We start from the raw sequence: 27,168 nt of genomic DNA on the forward strand, positions 1-27,168 counted from the left end.
ACGTATTTCGTACGCGACAAAATACGGCAGTTTCCCGTCGCACACATGGGTGCCCAGTCGCGTTAAGCATCATGAGTGCTGTAGGTTTTTGTGGAAACTGGATTATTATCACCTGCGACAAAAAACTGTTTGCAGTGCATACAAAGGAAACCAGGTTTGACTTTAAATCTCTTTCATTGGCTCCGTGTTAGAAATGCTCGCAGCTCTTCACGTTAGAGCGAATACACTGGGACATGGACGTATGGTTAGCTTGCTTTTAGGGCTTTCTAAAATAGGAGGTCATACTTAATTATACTGTTTAAAGAAAGTGCTGTTACCCTTACACCCCACCCAACCAAGCGCTCTCCTTGCTCAATCTATACTTGTGGATAATCATACAAGAAAATCTGTGAATATGGGGTAACTCTTGTTTATTGTGTAGAGATATATAAATCATGACACAACGATGGTTTCAAATGATAAAAACCGCCACTTACGAATTACACTTGGTTCCACAAAAACGTGTACGGGGATCACATTTTTGCAGTGTTGCTCCTGCAAACACCAACAGGGGAAGTGATGTAAAACAAGCTGAAAGCTCTCAGCTTTAATTAAAGGGGTTCCTCCATTTCCACAGGCTCAACAGAAACTGAGCCGGCAAAGTTATGAGGGTTATTTGAACATTAGATTAACATCCTCTGCGTCAAAGACTGCTTGAAGTCTGGAACCGATGAACATTAGCGAATAGTTTCCTCCTCTGAGATGCTCTGCCGCCTGCCACCACCTTCAGCTGCTTCAAACCTCTGAGTACATTCATGATGGCATCTTTTGACTTTGGACATCTGGAAAATACTGCTGTAGCTCTCCTGGTTGAGCTGTCTGTATATGAAACACTGAGCTCTTGTTACAGAGGCCTAGGTTTGCTTGGTATCTGGCAGCCTGTGATTTCTTTCTGCTCCTCTTTAAGTGTTGCTATCTACAGATAAAATGCTAAAAAGTAACAAATTGTTGGTACATGTTTAGGTGTTCCTCCTGTATCCGAGGTTCGACTAACGGACGAACTCTCCTTTCCAGCACCCTGGCATAGACTTTCCCAGGGAGGCTGAGGAGTGTGATCCCCCTGTAGTTGGAACACACCCTCCGGTCCCCTTTCTTAAAGATGGGGACCACCACCCCGGTCTTCCAGTCCACAGGTACTGCCCCTGATCTCCACGCAACATTGCAGAGGCGTGTCAACCAGGACAGCCCTACAACATCCAGAGCCTTCAGGAACTCGGGGCGGACCTCATCAACACCAGGAGCTCTGCCACCAAGGAGTTGTTTAACTGCCTCAGTGACCTCGCCCCCGGAAATTGGCGGGTCATTCCCCTCATCCCCAGACTCTGCTTCCTCCTCGGAAGACGTGTCAGTGGGATTAAGGAGGTCCTCGAAGTATTCCTTCCACCGCCTGACAATTTTCTCAGTCGACGTCAGCAGCGCTCCGCCAGCACTATACACAGTGCAGGTAGAGCACCGCTTTCCCCTCCTGAGATGCCTGACGGTTTGCCAGAATCTCTTCGAGGCAGTCCAAAAGTCTTTTTCCATGGCCTCTCCGAACTCCTCCCACACCCAAGTTTTTGCTTCAGCCACTGCCCGCACTGGAACGGTTCGCAGCCAAGTGTGAAGCAGCGGGAATGAGGATCAGCACCTCCAAATCTGAGGCCATGGTTCTCAGCCGGAAAAGGGTGGAGTGCCCACTCCGGGTCGGGGATGAGTTCCTGCCACAAGTGGAGGAGTTCAAGTATCTCGGGGTCTTGTTCGCGAGTGATGGGAGAAGGGAGCCGGAGATCGACAGACTGATTGGGGCTGCAGCTGCAGTAATGCGGACGCTGCACCGGTCCGTCGTGGTGAAGAGGGAGCTGAGTGTAAAAGCGAAGCTCTCAATTTACCGGTCGATCTACGTCCCTACCCTCACCTATGGCCACGAGCTGTGGGTAGTGACCGAAAGAACGAGATCGTGGATACAAGCGGCAGAAATGAGCTTCCTCCGAAGGGTGGCTGGCCTCTCCCTTAGAGATAGGGTGAGAAGTTCGACCATCCGGGAGGGGCTCAGAGTAGAGCAGCTGCTCCACATCGAAAGGAGCCAGCTGAGGTGGTTCGGGCATCTGGCGAGGATGCCCCCTGGGCGCCTCCTGGGTGAGGTGTTCCAGGCATGTCCCACTGGGAGGAGGCCCCGGGGCAGACCCAGGACACGCTGGAGAGATTATATCTCTCGGCTGGCCTGGGAACGCCTTGGTATTCCCCCGGACAAGCTGGAGGAGGTGGCTGGGGAGAGGGAGGTCTGGGCCTCTTTGCTTAGGCTGCTGCCCCCGCGACCCGGCCCCGGACAAAGCGGATGAAGATGGATGGATGGATGGATGGATGTTTAGGTGTTTGCTCTCCTATAAGCTTTTTTTTCTTTACCAGCCTAATGAAAGTATTATTTCATTTGCATCAGCAACTTGTGTTGGGACAAATTAACATGAACTAAATCCAAATGTGACACTTTTAAATAATAGGAACACAGAAACAAGTCATCTGCCAGCTGTCCTGTTACTTTATTGCTGCTGAAATATATGATTGTTGAGTGGATAACGGGCAGTAAAATTTCAGATGGAATTGTAACTGATTTACTCTCCTTGATCACAGAGATCCATTTGTGTTTGACTGCAGCACTGCTGAGAAGAAGCCTAAGAATACAAAGGATGAGAAGAACAGGTATAAATGGGCTGGTAATGTGTTTGTATTGTGCAAATGAAAATAAGAATATGAACAAGAGAAAAATAGACGCAGAGTAGAAGCAGATTTATGCAGCATTTAGACTGCTGTGGGAAATCTCACAGAAGTTTCCGTCAGGCTTTAGGATATAGCTATAACGTATCTGCTCTGTTCATCAGTGATGGTGGTTCCTCAGAAGAAACAGGAAGTGATAAAGTCCTCGCCTTTGCTGTATCTCCATCTGGAAAGCTCCTGGCACTGACTGATGACAACAAGAGACTAGTTCTGTTTCGCTGTGAGCCTTCATGGCACTACATCAGCATCAGGTATGACTTCACCTCTGTCACTCAGTTTCAGTAGCTTCATCTACTGCACGGAAGTGTTCAGAACGGCGCTGTGTGTCTAACAGGTGGGTGGTGAGGAGGTGCACGTCCCTGGTGTTCACCCAGGCTGAGGAGGAGCTGCTGGTGGCGGACAAATCAGGAGATGTGTACGTGTTCTCGGTGGTTGAGCCACAGAAAGAAGGCGAGCTGAAGATGGGCCACCTATCTATGCTGCTAGCTCTAGTAAGAAACACCACTATCATTCAGTGCCTTATAAATAAGTCTATCAAAAGAAGTGTTTTGGCTGCTGATTCCTCACGGTGGATAAACAAACATGTTAGCAGTATGTGTGTTTTATGTATGCGTTTCCATCAGTCATTTATAGCATGTTGCTCTTGCCTTTAGTGGCAGCTGTCTGACAACATACTGCACTGAAATCTGCCGTTGGGTAGTCATCAGTGTATTTTTTATCAGAATGTCTGCTAAAGATGCTCTTGTGCCGTCTTTCAGACAGTGGCGCTGGATGACAAGTACATCATCACAGCTGACCGTGATGAGAAGATCAGAGTGAGCCATCTCAGGTCTCCATACAACATCCAGTCCTTCTGCCTGGGACATCGTCAGTGAGTGTGTTAACAGAAAGGGAGAACACTGTCTGTGCACGGTTTCACTGTAGCAGCGTGTAGGTGAGGTTTGCTTCAGTGTTTTTTATGTGTTCTCTCAGGTTTGTCAGCGCCCTGCAGATCCTGTCAGCACATCCACACTGGCTTCTGTCTGGATCAGGGGTACGTGACATCTAACATGAAGTCTGCGTGTTCTCCCAGTATATGTATGAGTAGGGCTGGGCGATATGGCCTAAAATTCATATCGTGATATAATTTGAAGCATGTGCAGTAACGATATGTAACGCGATATATTCTCTTCTTCTGTATAACGTATTTTCCACACTGTAAGGACTTAAAATCCTTTAATTTTCTCAAAAATCAAGAGTGTTCCTTATGTATGAATTCCGGTTGTGCTTACTGACCTTGAACAGATTTTGGCTGCAGAAATCTGTTAAAAAATGTTTTAGTACAACTTTGGTAAGCCGCACTGCTTGATGGATTGTCAGAGCATTACGGCTGCCGTAGTGAGGAGCTTCGTGGAGTAAGCTGGGTCCAAAACTCCGTCCGATTCAGGTCCCAAAGTCAAACAAACACTGAGAGTTAAAAATGGTCTAAATTCTTTCATCTTTAATAAAATCATCAGCGTTGCTGCTTTATCGGGTGTAACAATTAAGTTTAACATCCAGGCATCCATGAAAACAGAATTTATTAAATTTCTGTTTTCACTTCCTGTTAACTGTAGAAGTTAACAGGAAGTTAGCTCGCTAGTTTACACCTAAACATGACATAGCATGTTCTGACTGAGAGATTTCTGAAACTAATTCAAACGTACAGCTCTGCTACCACTTCCAACATAAATGAAGACAGAAAACTAAACAGCAGTGGCGTTTGCAGGGTTACTGAAGTTGGACTACCTGGTATATAATGTTGTGCTACCTGATTGCTAGCGACACAGCTATGTTAGCATAACATTAGCACAGTGAAGCTGGAGGCTGAACGCCAACTTTTTTTCCACTGATAAAAGTTAACGTGAGGGATTCTGGTGGTCAGGGACAAATGCAGTCGCATAGCAGGATGCTGTACACGGGCCAAACTTCAGTCTGGACAACTAAGATTATTCATCCACAATACGAGGTTAGTTATTAATATACTGCAGCAACATGGGAATAGAGCAGCTGCAAGAGAATTCAACATTAATGAATCAATGTTACGGAAGTGGAGGAAGCGCAGTTTTTGGCTTTCCCCATATTTCAAAAGTGCTTCATCTCTTTGCTGTGACTGTCGGCATAATTTGCAGATGATGATGGTTGTAGCCGCTGCGATGCTTTCGACCAAAACAGGCGCAGCTTGATGACATCATCAACATGCGCTATGGTGATAGAGCGGTATAGTTAAAATCTCTATCGTTGGCCAAATTTATATCGTTTCTATCGCCCACCCCTATGTATGAGTTTTCTCACAGTTTGTCCCACTGTTGTAAAGCATGTCAGGCCATTGTTACCTGTCATGGGCAGTTCTCCATGAGCTTCACTCTACATCAACATTAAAAAAAAGAGTGGTCATAGAATAGAAGGGTCATAAATGTGTTTTATTGAAACAATGTCTTGTTTTGTGTCTTTTGACACACTGTACTCTACTGATGAACAAATCATGTGAATGAGATTGGAAAAAATAACAAGTCAAAACAGCAAAAATGCACATTTGCTGGGGTTGGATTTTATTGAAGTACTTTGACTGTGCAGTTTGAGTGTCAGTGTGCTTCTTCACCAGGATGGGACGTTGAAGCTGTGGGACTATGAATCTGGTTCTGAGCTGCAGAGTTTGGACCTCAGACAGCTTGACGAGACCACAAGCTCTGAGGCTGACAAAGACAAGGTATCCAGTGTGTTTCATCCTGTAACACTGAGGCTACAACACAGGTTCAGCCTAACCTAACCTGTGTGGCTTCTCTAAAGCTGCACGATGTAGCTGGATGGAGAGAAATTGCCTCAGAAGTGTTAAAAATGCATAGCATATAAACTAAAGTGTGCAGTGATGTGTGTGACATCTGAGGACTGCATGTGTTTCAGTTCTGTTGGTGATGATTTACACAGGATTTATTAAGTTCAGCTTCATGAATCATCATTTTCTTTCAAAAAGCTTCCTGTGCACATAAATGTAACCTGCGTTCAAGTCCCGGTGTAAAACTGGGACATCTGGGCTTCCACTCATACCTGTATTTTGTATATGGCCATAAAGTGGCCTATAATGATCCTTCTACTAGAAAGCATAGGTTTACATATTACAGACTGTAGACAGTAAACTTTAAAGATTAATATATGGTTTGAATAACCTGCTGCTACATCCTGAAGTGTTTGGGATTTATATTAAGCTAATATCAATGGTAGCCTGCTTTTATCAGAAAATGGTAACCTAATTTCAAAGTGCTATCACACATTACCTGGATTATATCTATATTGAAAATATACACGTACTCTTCCAGTTGAGCCACAGTGATGTTCTGTATAGATATGATGTTCCCTCTGCAGCTGTGCACTTTTCCCTGCAGAAAAACGCCCAGCATGTAGAAGCAGCTGAGCCATTTGTTAATCTTTGAACTGTGTAGTGCAGGGGTAGGCAACTCCAGGCCTCGGGTGCCGGTGTCCTGCAGGTTTTAGATTGCACCCTGGGTTAACACACCTGAATCAAATGATTAGTTCATTACCAGGCCTCTGGAGAACTTCAGAAATGCTGAGGAGTGATTTAGCCCTTTAAATCAGCTGTGATGGGTCATGGACACATCTAAAACCTGCAGGACACCGGCACTCGAGGCCTGGAGTTGCCTACCCCTGGTGTAGTGTCTGTAATTGGCAAATCTGTTTTCTAGTAGAGCTTTTTTGTTTATTTAGAGAAAGAAATGTCCACTTTTTTGGAAAAAGAAAGCAGAAGGCCGAGCTTCACACTGGGACTTGAACACATTTGTGTGGATCTGTGCGAAGCTGGCAGTGTGTCTCACAACCCTACATGGGCGTGCAAAGTGATCTGTGCGTGTGAGGCGATTCGTCCACTTGCATTTAAGATGTTGTGAGCGAAAGGGAAGTGTGTGTAGTTTTACATATGTGCACGCACAGACGGCTTTTTCAGAGAAAAATGATCCGATTTATGAAGCTGAACTTGAACTGTGATCACTTTGGGTACACGCATTTGTAAAATTGGTTTGTGTGTGCTCAAATTGGTTAGTATTTGCATGCAGATTAAAGCACACGCTTGTGAGTCCTTAGACATTACACACAAATCATTGCACACTTCCTAGTTTTTGCTGATGGATCATACGGTAGACATTTGTAGCACTTTTCTCTCCGTTTCAGACACAGGTGTCAGTGTAGCACATCACTGAAACCTATTCAGAGACATCCAAGTCTGAAACATTTCTTACTTCTTGACAGTTGTCTGTTTGCTGCTGTACAGCTTTAGGAGGCATCTGAACGTTTTTACAGTTAAATCCATGGATCATCATGACAGTTGTCACGAGGCGTTGGGGAAACTGCTGAAAAAGACCTGTGGATTTATCTCACCAACCAAACATTTTCATATTAGAAATCCTGGGACTGTCGAAACAAGTCGCTTTGTTAAAAGGCCAAGTAGTCAGAGTGAACCAATCCAACGTATGTTTGTCTGTTTTTTTCATTTCAATGCTCAGGATACAACAGTGTGCCGAATTACCAGCTCGAGTGACGGTCAGTATGTAGCTGTGCAGTGTGACAGGTGAGTCCCCGTGTGTGACTCTGTTGTTGTTGGACTGTGCACTATATACAACTTTACAAATTTAACCAGATGAGCGCCAAATTAAAGGAAAAATGAGTAATGGAACAACAAATACAGTTATCATTTATCATCATGCTCAGTGGCAGGCGGAGGTCATCTAAGATAAGGACAATGCTGGACTATACCTCCCACCCACTCTGTGACGTGCTGGCCAGTCACAGGAGCACATTCAGTGAGACAGATTACCCATAATGCACCACTGAGCGACACAGGAAATGATTCCTGCCTGTGTCTCTCTGTACAACTCTTCTATATAATACACAGTGCAGCAGTTTTACCCTTTTGCTCTACAGTAAAATAACAAATGAAGTTTTACAGGTTGGAGTAAAATCTCTTTCACCTCCGTTATAGTCTTGATATTTATAATTAAGCTATTTGTATATATTACAGCTATTTCTTATATTTTAATAGATTAAATGCTGTGTTGAGATGGATTTTAAAATCACCCACAATAATTCTTTAATTTAATCTAAGCACTAAATCGGATTTAAAAAAAACCTGAGAAATCTGATAGAAACTCCAAGTAAAGGCCAGATGGACGTGTGGAGTGGTGCACTGAGCGATTCTGTTTAGGCTTCCGAGGAAGAGGCTGAGGAGTAGCTAGCTTATGTGTGGTAGTTGGTTTAAGCTAGTTATGTAAGGCTTACCTTTGCTTTAACGATGAAACATTTCTTCTTCACCTCCTACATGATGGCACTATTTAACCATCCAGATCAAAATTACATGTTGCTGTCCTTACTTTGAAGGCTGCTATCATGGCTGTATATGTCACTCTGTGAGAGATGCCATTTTCAGGGATTTAAATAAAGCTGCTGGGGAAGAATATGGATCACACTTCCCCAAAAGTCGTAGTTTCTATGCATGTGTTCGTTTTTTCCTCCATTGATAGATAATCCAAGTAGTCTGGGCTCAAGACAGATGAGGAAATAACAAAACATTTTGTCCTGCAGTACCACCGACTGTGGTACTGTGGTCACAATGGAGTAATGTTTTGCCCACCAGGGTCAGTCACAAGACTGAAAACTAAACACAAGCACTTTGTGTGTTGTGAGAAGTGCAGCAAAGTCCAGCTCTTTACCTTTACTTTCTTTGTTTATAACGATTTCTCCAAACATTAGATCAAACATTCTTCACCTTTAGTTTTGTTATCAGAATCAGTTGCACTCTCCATCCTGCTGACAGTCCTGGGACCCACTGTCTATGTTTAGCTGCCAGCTCCCACCTACAGCAACTTTAAACCCATCCTGTGCATTCGCGCAGGGCACCAATGTGAATTGCACTATCAAATAAGACGTTATGTAAAAGTGTTTAATTAAATGGGCTACACACGTAAGCTACATAAAACACTGCTGTGCTTTGTAACAGGAAATGTTACTGCAGAGCCAACACCAAGCACTTCAAATCAAATCACTTTGATTGTCACATCACATGTGCAGGTACACTGGTACAGTACATGTGAGTGAAATTCTTGTGCGAGCTTCACAAGCAACAGACGTGTGCAAAAATACAATAACATAAAAACAAGCAAAATATAAGAATGGCCGCCTTTCTACACAGCTACACATTAGTTCTGATTCGATCTCGTTTCTAAACATTGACAAAAAGTGTCAGTATATTTCATCACAGTTTCTATCCTTGTGCTTTACTTTTTATTTAGTTAGCATCTGGCTTTTGTCAGGAAAAAATGTGGTCTACAGAGACTAAGCCAAGTCTCTGTAGTAGTTAATCCAGTTTCAGAATTAAAGCTAGAGTCTTACGGAGGGGTCCCACTGATGATTTGCTTGCGCCCCGTGTGTTCTCAGCGTGCCCATACTCCAGCTTTTCACACTGACTCAGAAGGGCAAGGAGAAGCTTGTGCCACACAGCAGGATCTCCCTGCCCTGCTGTCCCCTGGACGTGAACTTTGACCCCGAAGGACGACTGTGGGTGCTGATGGACTCTAGTGATGCACCACTTCAAATCTACTCACTGACACACAGCTCCTGGGAGGTACAATGCCATAATTCATAATGAATATATGTAGAGAAGAAACTGCACTCAGATATTTTCAGATGATTGGAGTCTCTGTATTGGTTACATTCATACACTGGATACACAAGATTGGAGACTGGACACATCCAGGGTCCATATTGGATATATGACAATAGTTTTAAGTATTGAAAACGAGTTTGTTCTTTGTGATACACTAACTCTGATGAAACACAGGCTCAGCGAATCAGATCCTATGACATGGGGCAGTACAGCTGTACCTTTATGGTTGCCATGGTATTGTTCTCTCTTCCAGGGATGTTGGCCAGTGTTTCAGTGTATATAGTCATAAATATAGTCTGCTGCTATCGTTTAATTCCCTGTTTAATTCTCTCCCATAAATGTGTATGGGTGTGTTGACTCTGGCTGACGTGTCTGCTCTCTGGGTCTCTCTAGTGTGTTGTTCATGTACCTGAACTTAACAGAGTGACTAAAGCCTTCAGGCCACACTGGGAGACACTTGAAGGTGAGTTTAATTCAGTTTTATTTATTTAGCGCCAAATCACAACACAAATCTCCTGAAGGTGCTTTATATTGTTAAAGACCCTACAGTAATAGAAAGAAACCCCAACAGTCAGACTGAGCAAACGATTTGGCGACGGTAGGAAGGAAAAACTCCCTTTTAGCAGGAAGAAACCTCCGGCAGACCCTGGGTCAGGGAGGGGCGGGGCCATCTGCTGCGACCATTTTAGGGTGAAGGGCGGAAGACAAAAAGACACGCAGTGCAGGAGAGCCACAGTTTAATAATAGCTAATGATTACATGCAGAGAGGTGTATGAACACACGTGGTGAGTGAAGAAACATTCAGTGCATCATCCCCCGGCAGCCTACACCTGTTGCAGCATAACTAAGAGAGGATTCAGGGTCACCTGGTCCAGCCCTAACTATATGCTTTAGCAAAAATGAAAGTTTGAAGCCTAATCTTGAAAGTAGAGATAGTGTCTGTCTCCTGAATCCAAACTGGAAGCTGGTTCCACAGAAGAGGGGCCTGAAAACTGAAGGCTCTGCCTCCCATTCTACTTTTAAATACTCTAGGAACAACAAGTAGGCCTGCAGAGCGAGAGCGAAGCGCTCTAATAGGGTGATATGGTACTACAAGGTCATTAAGATAAGATGGGGCCTGATTATTTAAGACCTTGTATGTGAGGAGCAGGATTTTGAATTCTGGATTTAACAGGAAGCCAAAACAGGAGAAATCTCTCTCTTTCTAGTCCCTGTCAGGACTCTTGCTGCAGCATTTTGGATTAGCTGAAGGCTTTTCAGGGAGTTTTTAGGACTTCCTGATAATAATGAATTACAGTCGTCCAGCCTGGAAGTAATAAATGCATGAACTAGTTTTTCAGCGTCACTCTGAGACAGGATATTTCTAATTTTAGAGATGTTGCACAAATGGAAGAACGCAGTCTTACATATTTGTTTAATATGTGCGTTGAAGGACATGTCCTGGTCAAAAAGGACTCCAAGGTTCCTCAAAGGCAAAACAACCCAGAGTAAACATCTGGCTGGTACCATATTTCTAAGATTTTTAGGCAATTTGCAAATTGCCTAAAATTTGCAAATTATTGATGAAGAAACTGACCTCCCAGCCCATTGTTCATTCAGTGGGCCGGTTCCAGTCATTGTGCAAATGTACTGTTTATAAAGTTGGAAACCTTCAGTCAGCTGAGACTGAAGACGTCACCTGGATGAGTGACAATATGTTTCTCCTGCTGAAAACGCTACGTTGGGTTGAACAGAATCAACCTTTTGGGATTTCCTTACCTGGATGATTGAGCCTGCATCAGGACATCTGTCTGTATGATTATATTTTTCATATACTGACGCAGACATATACTTACTGTACCTTCTCTTAAATACCAGCCTCCTTAAGGACTAATAACCGGTTTGAGCAGCTGCACAAGGTGACCTTTGACAATGTGGCGGTGTACCTCCAGAGGAAACAACAAAGGCTGGAGGAGCAGCACCTGAAGAGGAGCGGGGGTCAAAGAGCAAAGGGCAACAAGAAGGTCAAGAAGGAAACTGAGTCGGTGACTCAGCCATTTGCCTGAAGACACTTGAAGAACATTTATTTCCTTGTTTTGATGCATTGATAAAATGTGTGAGCTTCACCACACAGGCCCGATGAGGGGTTCTTATGTTTGACTCAAATTTCTCTTATTTTTAAAGAAGAATGTTGTAGAAACATTATCATTAAAGTCTGCCCTATGTTTCCACCATCACCAGTGAAGGAAACATGCTGTTCACGGAACCATATGCACTCACACTGTCTTCGGGTTAGAGTTGCTCTCTGTTCACATTTCTGATTGCATGCGATTGCAGTGTGTGTTAGCAGCAGCTGAGGAAGTGACTACTAAACTTCCTCAGAGTTTTTCCAGAGCAGGATTCTGACGTGTAGGAAAAGCTGAGTGAGTTATGAGAATGAATGAAACAGGAAAATGTGTTCCACAGCTTAAAAAGAATATGAGACTAGGATTTAATTAAACACTCTGGGCTTCACAGCCTCTCAGCAATAAATTGAAGTAATCATTTTCTCAATGACTGTTTCATATAATTGTGAAGGAAATTGGGCCTCTTCTGTTTTACATGGTTTATGCATAGCTGTCCTGACACTGTAGGGTTGAGGCCTGGAGTTTGAGTTACTGCAACACCTCCTTTCCCAGGTCAGGCGGCGAGAAAAGAAGCTCACATCATTACCTGTGCACCACAGTGCAGACAGCTGCTGAGATGCTTTTTGCTCTTGTGCTGTGTGTGTTTTGGGGTTTTTTTGGTCAAATAATTTATTCTCTATCACATCGAGACTCTCTCTCCACTCCGTTACATATTCCATATGTACAGGGAATGATCCCCATTGGTTGGATGTGTAGATACTTCTTTAAGACACTCTGCCTAGCCTGCCCACTCCCCACAGCACACGTATAAAGCAGCTGCGCAGACATGAAACCACCTGTGCAGTGTGTCCGTGTACTTCATGTACATGTACATAAGACTTAAATCAACTCAGAGTGGATGGTTAGTTATGTGTGTGTGTGTGTATATATTTAGATTATACGGGACCTCATATGGGTATTCTGCTATTGATACATCATTACGTTTACATATCCACTGGTACGTAGCCCACATGTATTATCACAGCAGGGCTGCTGTAAATCAAATGAGCTGATGTCAGTACTTCACAGTTGGTCAGAAAGATTCGTCACATTCCCAGGGCTTCATCACACCATCAAAGGTACCCACACTGTCACCACACCCCCCACAGACTTGTGTTGTACCACACATTGTACAACACAAGATATGATCGATGTGATAGACCTGATCCAACGAGCGCAACAAAGCAAAGAGGTGAGGAGCCGATTCCTTTTGGGCCAGGAAAAGTTTGGGACAGCAGGCCAAACAGGCGTTTTAGCTAACCGCCCACCTCACTTACCCTGACGTCTGTGCCGCTTCCAGTGAGGTGAGCACGGAAGTTGGTAGAAAAAAGCTTTAGAACTGTCTGGTGATCATACATCGGTAGACACTTGACATTTTGCTTGACACACAACAACAAAAACAAAGTGGAGAGCAAAAGATGCAGCAGATGGCATGCCATACACACTGGCGCCACAATGACCCATGAAGTTAAGGAGGATATGCAGAGGGTGTGACAGAGGAGGATAGGGTAAGATGGATGCAGATGATCCAGTGAGAGGGAGCAATCACAAGAAGAATTAGGAAGCATTTCATTTCACTGCATTTCGTTAACTTTTGGCTTCTCCCTCTCTTGTATTTTGTCCTTGTCTATCTTTGCCCTCCTTTTTTCCTCTTCTCTTTTGCTGCCTTTCCATGACGAATAATTGGCTATTTTGTGTGAAAATAAAAGAAACAGTCTAGACAGAACTTTGCTATTAAGATTATACTTTTAATTTTTGTATAAAATAACAAAAGCCAATAAAAATATGTAAAAACAAACACAATACACAAATTATATCTAAATATTGTTCACTGAAGTAGTCTGTGGTATTCGAATGCTAGCATTCAGCTAAAACCACTCAATTCAGAGTCCCTCTGGTCCTCAAGTCCTGTAGCAGCTCAAGAAGCTGCTCTTAAACATCGGCCATCATCTTCCTGTGGCACACTGGAAACAACAACACCCTTCATGCTGCTCCATGTGAGGAGTGGACAGGGTGATGGAAGGTCTTACAGCTCCCAGTGGAACAACACATCTCATTATTCCACTGTACTTGTGCTCTGTGCTCACTGGTCCTGAAACACACGGATCACAAAGAAAGTGGTTCATGCATAGTCTGACTGAAACATTGCAGCAAACACTTGTGTTTGGTTCCTACCTTTTCAGAACTTTTCACTTCTCACCATCCATTGTTAAATTCTCACTTTTCTTTTTCTGCACCTGAAGGAAACACACTTTCTCAGTTACAAAGTACACTCAGGACCAATCGGATAAATTAAATGCAGCCGCATTTAAAAACACACACACTTGTAAAAATCATCCAACCTCGTTCACGGCATCATCAGTCTGTTTGAGCTCTTCGTACCGGTCTCTTGACTCTCTGAGTGGCTTTACCATCACCTCCTCAATCTGTGGGAACAGCTAACAGATGCACACACACACATGCAGTCAGTATTAAAGCTGCAAACGCCTCATTATTTTGTGTTTATGTAACTCTTAAGAGTCAAAATGTGTGAAGTCAAGAGACAGTGTAACAGTGTATAACAATAAGCAGTCCATTTAGATCCTTAGCACAGACAGGTTTACACTTGTAAAATGTAACACTTTGGAATTTTAGCAGGAACTTCCTGGTTGGAATTTATAATTATTGCTTTGACAGTTTATGCATTATCCTCCATTTTATCATTATTGCTGATGTGTCACTGCTAAAGCACACATTTACGGTAACAGGTGCTTGAGGTGGAACTAGTTTAAACTGCTTTATATACTCATTCTTATAGGTGATCAAAAAGTTCTGCACCATCACCAAAAAAAAATCTATTTTGGCTAATCTCCCTTTAAGGCCATCTGCTACTGGACCTCTGCACCACTTCCTGTTCTCCCATTCTTGCACACTTACACAGAGAGCAAGTGTTAACTTCTCTGACTATAAAGGGTATAAAGGATACATTTACATGATGACTGAAACTAGCACCACTGGTGAACAATTCCTCGATTCTGGCGCAGTGTGATTTGGCGTTTGAAAGCCACAGAGACACCGTGTTTAGGGAAAATGTGTTTGTTATTGATCAATGGTCACTGATCAGTGGTCATGACAATTTGCATATTTATGATCAAGAAACTGACCTCACCAGTGGTTCTAGTTTCCAACTTTAACCAACTTTGACTTAAGAAGTCACTTGGATGAGTGATGAAATGTTTCTCCCACTGAAAATGTTGATTCTAGATGAACAGAATCAATGTTTTGGGATGATTTAGCATGCATCAAAACACTTCTCTGATTAGTGTTATTGGAGTTGGGTCTCCACTTACAATTCAGAGACCAAACATCAGTTTAAATAAAAGACATTATCGTATCTGAGGGAAATGTTGTTTGTTGTTTGAACAAGACGCTTGGTCAGAAAACACTCACTTTATCTAAGAAATTTAGTGTAACATCTGAGGAAGAACATACAGCACATACAGAACACCTGGGAAGTATTCACAGCGCTTCATTTAGTCCACATTTTTCATGTTAGGTCACTTCAAAATTTTAGACACAATCTTGTGCTCAGAGTTTGTTCCTGTGCTGCCGCGGTTAGTGCCCGTGCTATCTGTGCTGTCTTTCAGTCCATCTTTGGTAAGATCTCTCAATGTCAGTCGCTTCTGTCAGTGGTCATACTGTCCTTCCATGATGGTTCCTCTCCTTGTTCCTCCTCTTTCTTGGGTTTCTGCTGCTTGAGGTATTCACTAAGCACATGTCAGTTGTTTCCATCTTCCCGATGTACTTATGGATGTTCGTTGTTTCATCGGTGGTTGGCCTCCTTCCTTTCGCTTAGCATACATTGCCGTCTATCTCCTTCTTTGGCCAGCTGGGTATATATCCCAGCAGGGTATATATCCCAGCAGGGTATCTAATCACCGGCAGGGCATAGGTGTTGATTGCCCAGATCTTGTTTTTCCCATTCAGCTGCTCTTCAGGACTTGGCTGACCCTCTGCAGGTATTTGGTGGTTGCGGCCATCTCTTTTATATATATAAAGAGGATCCCAGATACCAACTACAGATCCCATTCTGTAGTTGGTATCTGTAGCCATTCTATTTGAATGAGTGGATTCAGACTTATGCAGAACAGAAGTGGGGAAAAAGCATCTCTTTTGGTAAATCCCACACTTGATGGCAACTTGTGCAATTGGCTTTAAGTCTGGCCTCCTTCCTTGTGCTCTTCCAATATTGCTCTATCTCCATCTCCAGCATTCCCTCTGTGTGGCCTCTAGTCTCCTTCTCCATGGAGGATACTGCTTCTTGTGGCTGTTCATCTTGTAGCCAAGCATCTGGACGAATCTTGCCATGATGTTGCCAATTCACTTGCTCACAGGAGATCATATCATTGTTAGGGTTTTCTCAGTTTTCTTTGTATTATTGCCAGCAGGCAATCGACCCAAGGCTCAGCCACCTCCATGGCCCTCACTTCATTGGAGATGTCACAACATTTGATAAGTACCATCTTCAGCTGCACACAACACAGGGTCAGAGGGTCGAGGCTACCATAAATGCTGATGTATCAAACCGCCTGTGAGACTCGGTTCATATCCACACCTTTTCTCATGATAACCTCCCCAAAGTGTGCAGCTTTGCTCTCAGGTCCAAAATTGAATTTCATTCTTAGCTGGGCTTGGATCTGCTGGCTTCCTGCCGAACAGTAACTCAAAGGGAGAAAATCCCATGGATGCCTGGTGAACCTCTCGCACTGAAAACAACAGAGGCTCTATCCAGTGATCCCAGTTGTGTTCATTCTTGTGAATGAACTTACGAATCATGGACCTTAAAGTCCTATTCAGTCGCTCCACTAAACCGTCGATCTAGGGTGGTAGACACTGGTCCGAACAGATTTAATGCCAGTTAATTTGTACAGTTCTTTTAGTGTGCGAGACAGGTTGTAGATGCATCCCCACACACTGACCCAATAGATTCTTAAACCCCGGCCAATCTGTCCCCAGAACTGAAGCCTTTACTCTATGTGTTTTGCCCTGAAACTTTATCTGCAGCCAGCGCCACCAGGGGATATTTGTGAATGTCTCCATGCACACACCTGACCTCCACCCACTCTGCGTCCAACAATGCCTGTGAAGCCCATTTCCACCAAAGCTTGGCATATATCCCCTGGGCACCTTACCGGAACACTGTGTGGCCCTCCTGGACCGGAGGAGGGTGTTGGAGCCCCTGCGACGCTGAACACCTGCTCCATGTCTATCAGTGGGCACACTCCCACCACAGGTGTCCCTGCCGCCCATAACCCCAACACCCCTGCCTTGGCATCGGTGCCGCCCTGCGTGGTGTTTGTCGCTGCCAGGTCCTGGGGAGGCAGATCGGGGAGAAAGGGGTTAGTGGGCTGTAGCTGCAGTGGCGGTTCTGCCAGGGCAGGGCTGGGGAGCCAGCCGGCCAGTGGGACGAGACCAGTTCCAGTGACCCTCTGCCTCCTCTGGCTGCATGGCCAGGTGGTCCTCCTCTTCCGGCTGGTGGCAGCAAAGCCACCGTGCTGTCTCCCAGGGGAGCCCTTCCACGAACTGCTCAAGGACCACCTGCCCTAACACCTGCGCTTCTCTCTTGGTCGCTCAGGTCGTAGCCACCTTGCCCCTGAGTCGTGTGGCCTCCGCTGTCGTGTAGCCCCATCCCAAAGGCCAATCTTCCACTGCCATCTGGCTTCTCCTGAACCACTGGCAATGTTCTTCTGGTGAGAGGCCTGCCCAGTCCAAGACATCCCTGGAGGTATCTGCAAAGCTCCCCTGACTAGCGCTAGGCTCAGAGCCCCCATCTGTGCCTCCCCCAAAAGCAGCAGCCCCCAGCACCCACTCCACCGCAGGAACGTCTGTCACACCGTGTTGACCCGCTGAACTGAAATATGGGTCACTGGTTTCCTGATCCTCCTAAAGTCCACAGTCATTTCCTTGTTCTTTGTTACTGCAAGTGATTCCACTCACTCCACATGACAAAGGAGTCCACCACAGGTTGGTGCATCATCTCACCAAACCCACTAATGCATCCATCCACCACATCAGAAAATCTTTGTAGATGGCAGGTCTCTGTACAGTGGCTGAAGTCCAAGGTGTAGAGCAGGGGTCTTGAACGCCAGTCCTCGAGGGCCGGTGTCCTGCAGGTTTTAGATGTGTCCTTGATCCAACACGGCTGATTTAAATGGCTAAACTACCTCCTCAAGTGTCTTGAAGTTCTCCAGAGGCCTGATAATGAACTAATCATTTGATTCAGGTGTGCTGACCCAGGGTGAGATCTAAAACCTGCAGGACACCGGCCCTCGAGGCCTGGAGTTCGACACCCCTGGTGTAGAGGGTGAACAGGGGATAGGGTAACGGGGGAGGACGGCCCCTTGTGGTGCCCCGGTGTTGTTGATCAACTTGTCAGACACATAGTGTGGTCTTTCTGCCAGGTAATCTATAATCCAGCGCATGAGACAGGCATGGCTGTTAGTTTATCACTCAGGAGGACTGGTCTGATGATGTTGAATGCACTGGAAAAGTACAAAAGAAAAAATGACCTTCACAGTGCTCACCTGCTGTTCCAAGTGGCATAGACATGATTGAGCAAGTAATGGAGTTCTGAACTCCGAGGTGGGGTTGGTAAGCAGATGTGGCCTGACCATAGGTCAGAGCTGATCGAGGATCAGCCTATCCAGGGTCTGCATGATGTCTTAAATTAACTCCACAGATCTGTAAACCTGCTGCGTGGCATCTTTGGTACAGGAACAAGCAATAACAGCTTCCACAGCACTGGGACCCTCTCCAGACTGATCGTAAACAGTTTATAAAAGACTCCACAAAGCTGGACAGGAGGTAGTCCAACTCCTGTTGGATTTCACATACAGTAATAATAATAATAATTGAGGGCACAGGTAGTTACTCTCTGAAAGCTGGGCAGGGCAACACAAGGTCCCTAGTGCCTAAACAGGATTTGCTTGTGGAAGGAAGAACAGGCTTAGCGTTGCCAGTGCTGTGAATGTCTCTGACCAAACGATCACAAACAGAATTCATAAGGTAAGGTCCGATATCCTCTACTGGGCTCCGCGCTCACTGCGCAGCACTTTGCCATAGAATACCAGAATTGGCAGGTCAGCCACTGGCAGGTTCACCCGGGCATATGTGACAGTGGTGACACGGTCTGCATGACTGGTTTGGTGGTAGGCCAGTAAAGATCAAAGATTTGATACCATTGACTGGACCCCTGACCAAAATCCAACAGAACACCCCTGGGACATATTGCTTCGATTCATCTGAAACATCTTCCTTTTAGCAGTTAACATTTTCCAGCAGGAACAAGAGCTTCATTTCTGCAGAGGAATCATTAAGCTGAGTCTTTTCAGGTCTATCATCATCACTCTCAAATGAACCTGCTAAACTTGTAGAATTGTTTGTAAAAGTCCAGGACACTATTTCCACAAATGATTTTAATGTACAACAGCAGTGACATGCAGTTTGAATAAATGTGTTAGCTACTGAAATATTTCTGCCTCAGACTGTACAGTTTAAATATGTCAGTTGTTGTGTCTCTGTGGTATTGTAATGCAAAACATGAAATTATAAAAAAGCTCTAATAATATGCAGAGGAATAAACACGGTAGACCTTCACATGTATCTCTGTTTGCTACATTCTTAAAATTAGCAGGGTAATACTGAAAATTCAGGAATTCAAAGTAGATAGCCGTCTCGCTTCAGGTGTAATAGGAAAGCAGTTAGCCTAAAGCAGCAGCTAGTTTCCTTTCAGTTTGAACCCTTTACCCAATTTGAAGAATTATAAAGGAGAGCAAGGACCCACTCCTATCTTACACCTCTCTTATTTTGTCTGTCCTTGACTGTCACCGTCCACTCACCTTCATCACAGTCTCAAACATGGGGAGGAGGACGAATTTGATGAAGCCAGTCTGGGCTGTTGACTTGGTGACCTTTTCTCTGTCCATGAACGGAGCCACAGGAAGTCCCTCAGCCTTCTCCCTGTCACTCTGAGCAGCACAAACACATATTTTCCATAAGCAGCTCACTTTTTTTGTCCTCCTACTAAAGTAAATGAGGCTAGACTTCAAGTGACTGCAGGTGTCTCATTGTTATTTATTAACCTTGTGTAGCATCACAGCTAACCAGAACTTTCTGTGTACAAATGAAACAGACTTTGGAATGCTGCCTGCTTGTATTCAAATGCTCCTTGACTGCTATACCTACCTGCATGAAGTACTCCTCCAGCAGGCAATCGACCCAAGGCTCAGCCACCTCCATGGGCCGCACTTCATTGGAGATGTCACAACATTTGATAAGTACCATCTTCAGCTGCAAACAACACAGGGTCAGAGGATCAAGGCTACCATGAATGCTGATGTAGCTAAGCACATTTGCATATTTTTCAGTAATCTTTTCCATTGGACAGGCTGGGGAACGAACTAATCTTCTCTCTCTCTTCCAGTTTGCTCAGCAAAGTGAAGCAGGAGTTACCAATCACATTATTTTCATTTTACTGTCTGTCCTTGCAAGACTGATACTTTATTTACTAACTGTCCAGTTACTGAGTTTTCCACATTAATCTTTAATTCATGTGTTATAATTCATGTATTTGTTGGTTGAGATTAGCTGATCCTAACTGTAGGTGACAGCACCAAGATTTATTTATAAATGTGTCCTTACGCAGGCAACATGCTCCTTATTTGTGTAGTCAAAGTTGTCAACTTTCTGCTTGAAGGTTTTTAGGATCTCACTGTGGCGTGCCATGTCTGTGGCCAGGATCAATGTGATAGTTTCCTGATAAACAAGACAAAGGAAATAAATCATCAGTATAGACACGGAGAACTCAGTGTCTTATGCTATTTTCTGTAGATGTAGTTTAAGATAAAGAGCATGGTGTGAAATAGTCTTAATTAGTCATTTAAATCTAATTTTGAAACAGTTGGATGTAAAATGTGAATTAAAACAAAATGCAAATTGTAAATGTCATATTACCACAATCTAACATTCACACATATTCATAGATGCATCAGAGGACAACTTGGGGTTACTATTTTGCTCAAGATTATTTAGCATGCAGACTGGAGCAGCCAGGATTTAAACCACCGCCCTTCTTATTAGCACATACAGTAACCTGCACTACCCCCTGAGCTACAGTCACCCCAGCCACTAGGGACAGCCACAATGTCCATAGCACTGAGAAGCAAGTAGAAGGATGGCTGAAGAACACTGATAGATGTGGATTACATGGGAGTTTAAGGCCAACATGGCCTGTTCCCCAGGTTAATGTAGCCCATGACAGTGCATGCTGTCCCATTTACTGTACTGAAAGGAATGAAGTAAAAGATCAACAAGTACCTTAGCAGGTGGCTGGGAATCTAGATCTAGAGAACTACAACTACCCCTCTCACTGAAAGGTTGAGTGGAAAGAATATCAGGTTATCTTGACTTTCAGAGACTCAAGAGACATGAGGTCAGAGAAGCAGGGATAAAACCCAGATCGAACAAAGATGAAGGCCTTGTACATCACTGTCCCAAGCAGAAAGAGTCCTGAAGCACCTGTTAAATATTTTGTGCAGGGTCTCATCAAATAATAATATAATTATTTTTGCCATTGTAGTGCATGTATTAACCCAAACAATACTTCTGTTTCTGCAGCTGCACATAAGTACCTGTCGTATCTGTTTAAAGGCCTCAGGGTCAAAGTTGAAGAATATGTTGCAATCAGGCTGGGAGAAAATCTGGAAGGCCACAGCACAGTGGTGGTTCTCCAGAGGAGAAATATCATTGTAGCGAAGGGCCATCTCCGTTCTAGCGTTGATCTGATACCTGCGGAGGGAATTATGACAAAGAGGATCAATAAGAGGAGTGAGAGGCACAGGGACAAACGTGACAGGAGGAGAGAGACTGAAGACTGAGTTAATAGAAAATTGAAAACACAAAGAACTTCCTGTTTTAGTTTGAAAGGTAATTGTCTCATGTTCTATGGCTGTGTCCCAATTCAGGGTCTGCACGCTTGAAGTACGCATTTTAAGTGTGATTACGTCACCGCCACGCGACGACGGCTGTCCCAATTCGAAGTGTACTTCAAATGCATACTCCAAATGCGCCATCGATTTCCCCAAATATCAAGCGTGGTCCGGTGCACGCTTTGTGGTCCCATATATCCCACAATTCATAGCGCGGCGGTGGGTGTGGATAATTTTGCCGCAAAATACGGCAGACGGGAGCGGCTGAAGAGTGAACTGTCAAAAGTAAGTACTGAATATGATGTCACTTATTTATGTGCGAATGTTTAATAACGAAGAACATTAAAACATTACTGTTGGCCACATGTCGGCAAAGTTATGTGACATTAGTGATGTTTGTACTTTCAGCATTAACTGTACACACACACACACACACACACACACACACATATTTATATAAAAAAAAGAAAAAGAAAACACCCAGCTCGCCCCTGCGGGCGGTTTTATCTTTCAAACTCGGGCCCTCTACCAGAGGCCTGGGAGCTTGAGGGTCCTGCAGTATCTTAGCTGTTCCCAGGACTGCGCTCTTCTGGACAGAGATCTCCGATGTTGTTCCCGGGATCTGCTGGAGCCACTCGCCTAGCTTGGGAGTCACCGCACCTAGTGCTCCGATTACCACGGGGACCACCGTCACCTTCACCCTCCACATCCTCTCGAGCTCTTCTCTGAGCCCTTGGTTGTTTCGCCGTCATTGTGGATGTTGGGTATCGAAGAATCCATAGGTCCCGCATCCTATTCATGTAGCCCCTTCCGCCGGGGTTACTTGCGTAGTTGCATTCCAACAACGCCCTGTTTTCGTCTCTTGCCCACCGATGCCTTCTTGTTCCAGTAGCCCACTTTTCGTCAGGGTGCCCTGGTTCCTCAACACCTGATGCGGACCTTGTTGATCCGGGCGACGTCCGAGCCGGCATGCCTTCATATTTATGTCTCGCTCATGTCTGCGGTAGGCTTGCTTAGCATAGGGGGTCTAGCCTTAGGACCCTAAGGTGCGTACTTATAGTACGCACCGTACGTAGTACACGTAGTGCGCGTACTTCAAGCGTGCAGACCCTGAATTGGGACACAGCCTATCCCATATGAAAAAGATATATATAAATCTTATAAAGTTTTTATCTGTCTTGTATGAAACTTGTATGAAAAGCATACAAGAGTGAAAACACATATAAGATCCCTTGAAAAATTATATAATGAAACTTGTATGTTTTGGATACTTACAAAAAATATATGAAAGTAATGAGAAAGTGGCCACTTTCATGAGTTAATCATATATGTTTTTACTATTTCTTTTCCATATGGGATGTCTCATTCCCTTCTCAGCTCTCTATCAGTGTGTAGACTTGTCTTTTACAAATTGTTTGTACACATACCTGTTATTCTTTTTTTCATCCTCTATCCTGTTACTACAATTATTTGTGCTATTTTGATGTAGTTTTTTTTTTTTTTTTTATATTTCTATCCCTTTGACTTATCCTCTCAGTTTAATACTGCACCTCTGTTTGTCCTATTGAATTGATCTGTTGTTTGTGTAACCGGCATGACTCCAGTGTCTGCATGTATTTGCTCCATGTGATCAAGAATAGAACGGGCAAAAAAGAAGACAGATGACACAGAGAAGCACCATCTATTGCTGCATTTCTGTGTCTTTTCTTACATGTTGTTGAATCCAGGATGATCGAGGTCATGACACACAGCAGCTGTCATGAGAGCCAGAATCTCCATCTGAGTAAACTTCTCCTAAAACATAATATAAACATTGGTTTTATTTTTTTTAAAAAAGTAAAACACCAAAAAGCTTTATTACTGGGGAAAAAGGTGTACATAATCCAAAAATAAAATTCTTAAGGGCAAGGGAGGGCTGACACACACACACACACACACACATATATATATATATATATATATATATATATAGTTAGTTACACTGCAGTAGGTCTAAGCTGCTGGGTCTATTTACAGACCACTCTGTGTTTAATTAATAATTATTAATCTCTGGCTTCCACAGCCTCCCTGAGCCTGGTTCTGCCAGAGGTTTCTTCCTGTTAAAAGGAAGTTTTTCCTTCCCCCGTCACCAAAGCACTTACTCATAGGGGCTCATATGATTGTTGGGGCAACTGTTGCTGCGATTTGGCGCTATAAAAATAAAATGCAACTGAACTTAACTGAATTAGATAACTGCAATATAACCATAATACCATAACAAAAAGACAACATGTCGAGATTTCAGAATACAAAGCTATAAAACAAATATAAACAAAATCAGAGAACCCCTAAATATCCCCAAACTCTAAATCCTGGGTCAACGACCCAAGGGCCATGACGGGTACAGCGGAAGAAAACTCGTGGTAAAGTCTCTGAGAATCACATTACCTGAAGGCTGCAGAGGCAGATCATGCTGTACATCATCTGGGTGACACAGAAACAGTGGCGGAAGTTGTGGTAGGGGTTATTCCTGTAGTTGTCATGGATACACAGCTACAGTGAGAGAGAAAGCAGCAGTTTCATCACAGAAATTCCCTAAACATAAATATTAGCTTTTGGAAATTATTTCTTTATTTTCTGTTCAGGTAAGGTTTATTTTATAGAAAAAAGGTAGAGCCAACTGTACGGGGTCAAGGTCTCACCAGCCATCTTTTCAGTGTGATGGGATTTATATTAAAGTCTCTGACCAAGCCCAGGTCATGGTACATATGTTCCAGACAGCTCAGCATCTGGACAGCAAAGGAGTTTGTTAGTGCAGAGTATAGGATGTTATTTTTGGCTTATTCTTAAAATTCAACAGATGTTACTGTCCTTTAACAATTTTAACATAAAACTAAGTATAAATATATAATTATGTATAATTATATAGTCATTTATATTATTATTATTATTATTATTATTATTATTATTATGTTTTCAGGCATAGGAAAGAATTTTGATCTCAAGTTTTACCATAAAATCTTCTGCTTTGGACCTGATCCAGGGATGTTTACTGTCCTAGCATAACTGACTAAACTTCTGTAAAGCAGGTTACATTGTTGGAAACATAGGGAACATCACAATCAAAATGGGAACAAGAAAGATTTATTAAACTGCTCATCCCAAGTAAGGCACAGTTCTAGTCAGGTGGTGATAACTCTGTGGACTTCTCTTTAAGTGATAATGTCCGTCTACTTTCTTACTTTAAGCCATGACTCAAAAACAAGTGCTAACTAGTTAACAGTCAGAAAACTGTTAAAATCACATTCACTGGCTAATCACCCGTCATTGATAAATAAAATAATCAATGTATTAATCTCACCTCATTGGGCTCCCACTGCCAAGCATCAAACGTAGGCAATGTAAGAGCTTCCATTGTCTCCTTAGACAGATGGCACTTGACACACACACAAAGGACAACAGGACACACAGGAGTCACAAAGAGAAGAAGAGAGGAGAGACACATATTGTGGGTGATGTGGGTTCACTGCCTCCACAGGTCTGCTGTGACAGCATGCACTGCAGGCAGCTGATTTGCAGTTAACCCTGTTTACATCTATCTGGCTTGGGGTGCATAGTAAGTAAGCATGGATCATAAATACGATCCACACTCATTATACTCTTTACACATTCAAACTAAGAGACAGCGACTCTATCCTGATCAGTGTTAATAAAGGTGGCCAATCTCTGAAAATTAGACACATTAAATTTTGTCTTGACAAATTTCATCTCCATTTGTGGATTTGTGATTTGAGCACTGTGGAGGTGTGACGGACATAAAATGGAGTAAAAGCCTTACTTTGGGGTCAGAGGGAATGCAAGGACTCCGCTTCTTGTTGTCATCCAAAAAATTACTGAAAAGGAAAAAAAACATCACAACAGTTTATGTCTGTAATATTAATCATAATACAAAAGACCATTTTATTAAGCATAACCTTCATCATTTACATGAACTCCTAATTATTTCTGTTAGTGTTGCTGCTCCATGACATTAAGTCAGAGGGACAGCTCTGTCACGGTTCTGGGTCATGTTGACCCAGCTTTCTGTTTTTCATGCTTTGGTGTTTTTCTAGATTATGATTTATGATTTGATTTATCAGTGATACTGTTTTGATTATGATGATTATTTAGTAGGCTTTGGTCAGTGTCAAGTCTGTCTCTCTCTGTCTAGTCCGTGTCTTAGTAAAGTGTGTTTTGTTTCCTGTTTTACTTTGAAGGTTCTTGTTCCTGTCTGATGTCAGTGTTCCAGCTTTGCTCTCCCTGTCTCGTTAGGTCTTATTTCTCCCAGCTCTGTCCCCCTTCTGTCTCTAATTCCTTGATGACTCCCTCAGTGTATTTAAGCCCAGTGTGTCTTTGTGTCAGCGTTGCGTCGTTAATGTCTGTTCACCTTCACTTGCTCTGTGTTCATGATTTCCAGTCCTCCTGCATCTCAGTTTAGAGTTTTGTTTGCTTTTGTGAGTTTTTTTATCTTGATGTTTTGTTCCAGCAATAAAGCTGCATTTTCAGTTGAAACCTCGTTTCCTAAGAATCCTGCATTTTGGGTCCACCACTCCTGCCTGCCACACAGCCGACCATGACAAGCTCAGGTTGAGCAAATTGGATATTAAGCAAAAGAGGCAAGTTTGGATGGTTTGTCCTGAAGGAGGACATGCAGATGATTGGTGTGACCATGGAGGATGCCAGGGATCGGGTAGGGAGAAGGAAAATGATCCACTGTGTTGACCTCTGAAGAAAGCAGCTAAAAGAAGAACTACATGTACTACTATTAAGGTTAAATTAGCCAAACAAATTACAAATAGTAGTTGACTGATTTTATAATGACTGATTAATTTTTTTTAATTGTTCCAATAGTGCATTAACTATCACCATCACTGGGCTTAGCACACTAATACTAATGTGTCATCTCAAAGGAGCAGAGAATTCATTGTGTTGCTGTTACCTGTTGTTTCTGGATGCGATCTCCTCACGGAGCTTCTTGATGTCATTGCGACACTTCTCAATCTCCATCACCTTCATCCCCTCCACTGCAGACAGAGTTATTCGTTAAAACCATGCCAGACCTGTAAAGTTAGCATTTGCAAGGTATTGTGTACAACACTTAACTTCAGTGACCATTCTTGCTATGAAGGATTGCAGCAACATGCTCAGTCTATGCTATAGTTTACACTGACCTTTATTCATATGAGGGAGCACGAGCAAAGGAAGAGCATTTCTGAAATAACTGTATCGCTCTCTTTATAACAAACTGAGGTTATTGTACTCGGCCCTGAAAATCTTAGAAATATGGTATCTAACCAGATTCTTCCTCTGGATGGCATTACCTTGGCCTCCAGTAACACTGTGAGGAACCTTGGAGTCATTTTTGACCAGGACATGTCCTTCAACGCACATATTAAACAAATATGTAAGACTGCTTTCTTCCATTTGCGCAACATCTCTAAAATTAGAAATATCCTGTCTCAGAGTGACGCTGAAAAACTAGTTCATGCATTTATTACTTCCAGGCTGGACGACTGTAATTCATTATTATCAGGAAGTCCTAAAAACTCCCTGAAAAGCCTTC

The 27,168-nt window shown here is 43.4% G+C and overlaps 2 protein-coding genes across 3 annotated transcripts in view; one reads left to right on the forward strand and one right to left on the reverse strand.

Annotated features, from left to right (window-relative positions):
- wdr4 (WD repeat domain 4) lies at positions 1–13,436 on the forward strand. The gene is made up of 11 exons (XM_086267390.1): positions 1–154; positions 2,647–2,715; positions 2,895–3,041; positions 3,125–3,281; positions 3,549–3,661; positions 3,763–3,823; positions 5,414–5,518; positions 7,323–7,387; positions 9,250–9,436; positions 9,872–9,941; positions 11,336–13,436. The coding sequence occupies exons 1-11, from the start codon at positions 72–74 to the stop codon at positions 11,521–11,523; spliced, it is 1,245 nt and encodes a 414-aa protein (XP_086123516.1). The 5' UTR covers positions 1–71; the 3' UTR covers positions 11,524–13,436.
- The window catches only part of pde9aa (phosphodiesterase 9aa), a 23,494-nt gene continuing 9,689 nt past the window's right edge, over positions 13,364–27,168 (reverse strand). The window contains exons 3-15 of one of the 2 annotated variants that reach the window (XM_086267387.1): positions 26,545–26,629; positions 25,405–25,459; positions 24,928–25,002; positions 24,269–24,355; positions 24,015–24,119; positions 23,299–23,381; positions 21,291–21,447; positions 20,302–20,415; positions 19,846–19,950; positions 19,500–19,628; positions 13,965–14,060; positions 13,798–13,859; positions 13,364–13,714 (exon numbers count right to left, since the gene is read on the reverse strand). In XM_086267387.1, the coding sequence (XP_086123513.1) occupies positions 13,812–13,859; positions 13,965–14,060; positions 19,500–19,628; positions 19,846–19,950; positions 20,302–20,415; positions 21,291–21,447; positions 23,299–23,381; positions 24,015–24,119; positions 24,269–24,355; positions 24,928–25,002; positions 25,405–25,459; positions 26,545–26,629 (1,139 nt within the window). In that variant the 3' untranslated portion in view covers positions 13,364–13,714; positions 13,798–13,811. The remainder of the gene's footprint in view (positions 13,715–13,797; positions 13,860–13,964; positions 14,061–19,499; positions 19,629–19,845; positions 19,951–20,301; positions 20,416–21,290; positions 21,448–23,298; positions 23,382–24,014; positions 24,120–24,268; positions 24,356–24,927; positions 25,003–25,404; positions 25,460–26,544; positions 26,630–27,168) is intronic. The other variant, XM_086267388.1, reaches the window with a different exon arrangement.

This window comes from Aulonocara sp. 'chitande type north' Nkhata Bay, linkage group LG16 (genome assembly GCF_057382095.1).
Source record: "Aulonocara sp. 'chitande type north' Nkhata Bay isolate Kocher_YH1m ecotype deep benthic linkage group LG16, A_spYH_male_GT1.1, whole genome shotgun sequence".
In the NCBI taxonomy this organism is placed as follows: domain Eukaryota; kingdom Metazoa; phylum Chordata; class Actinopteri; order Cichliformes; family Cichlidae; genus Aulonocara; species Aulonocara sp. 'chitande type north' Nkhata Bay.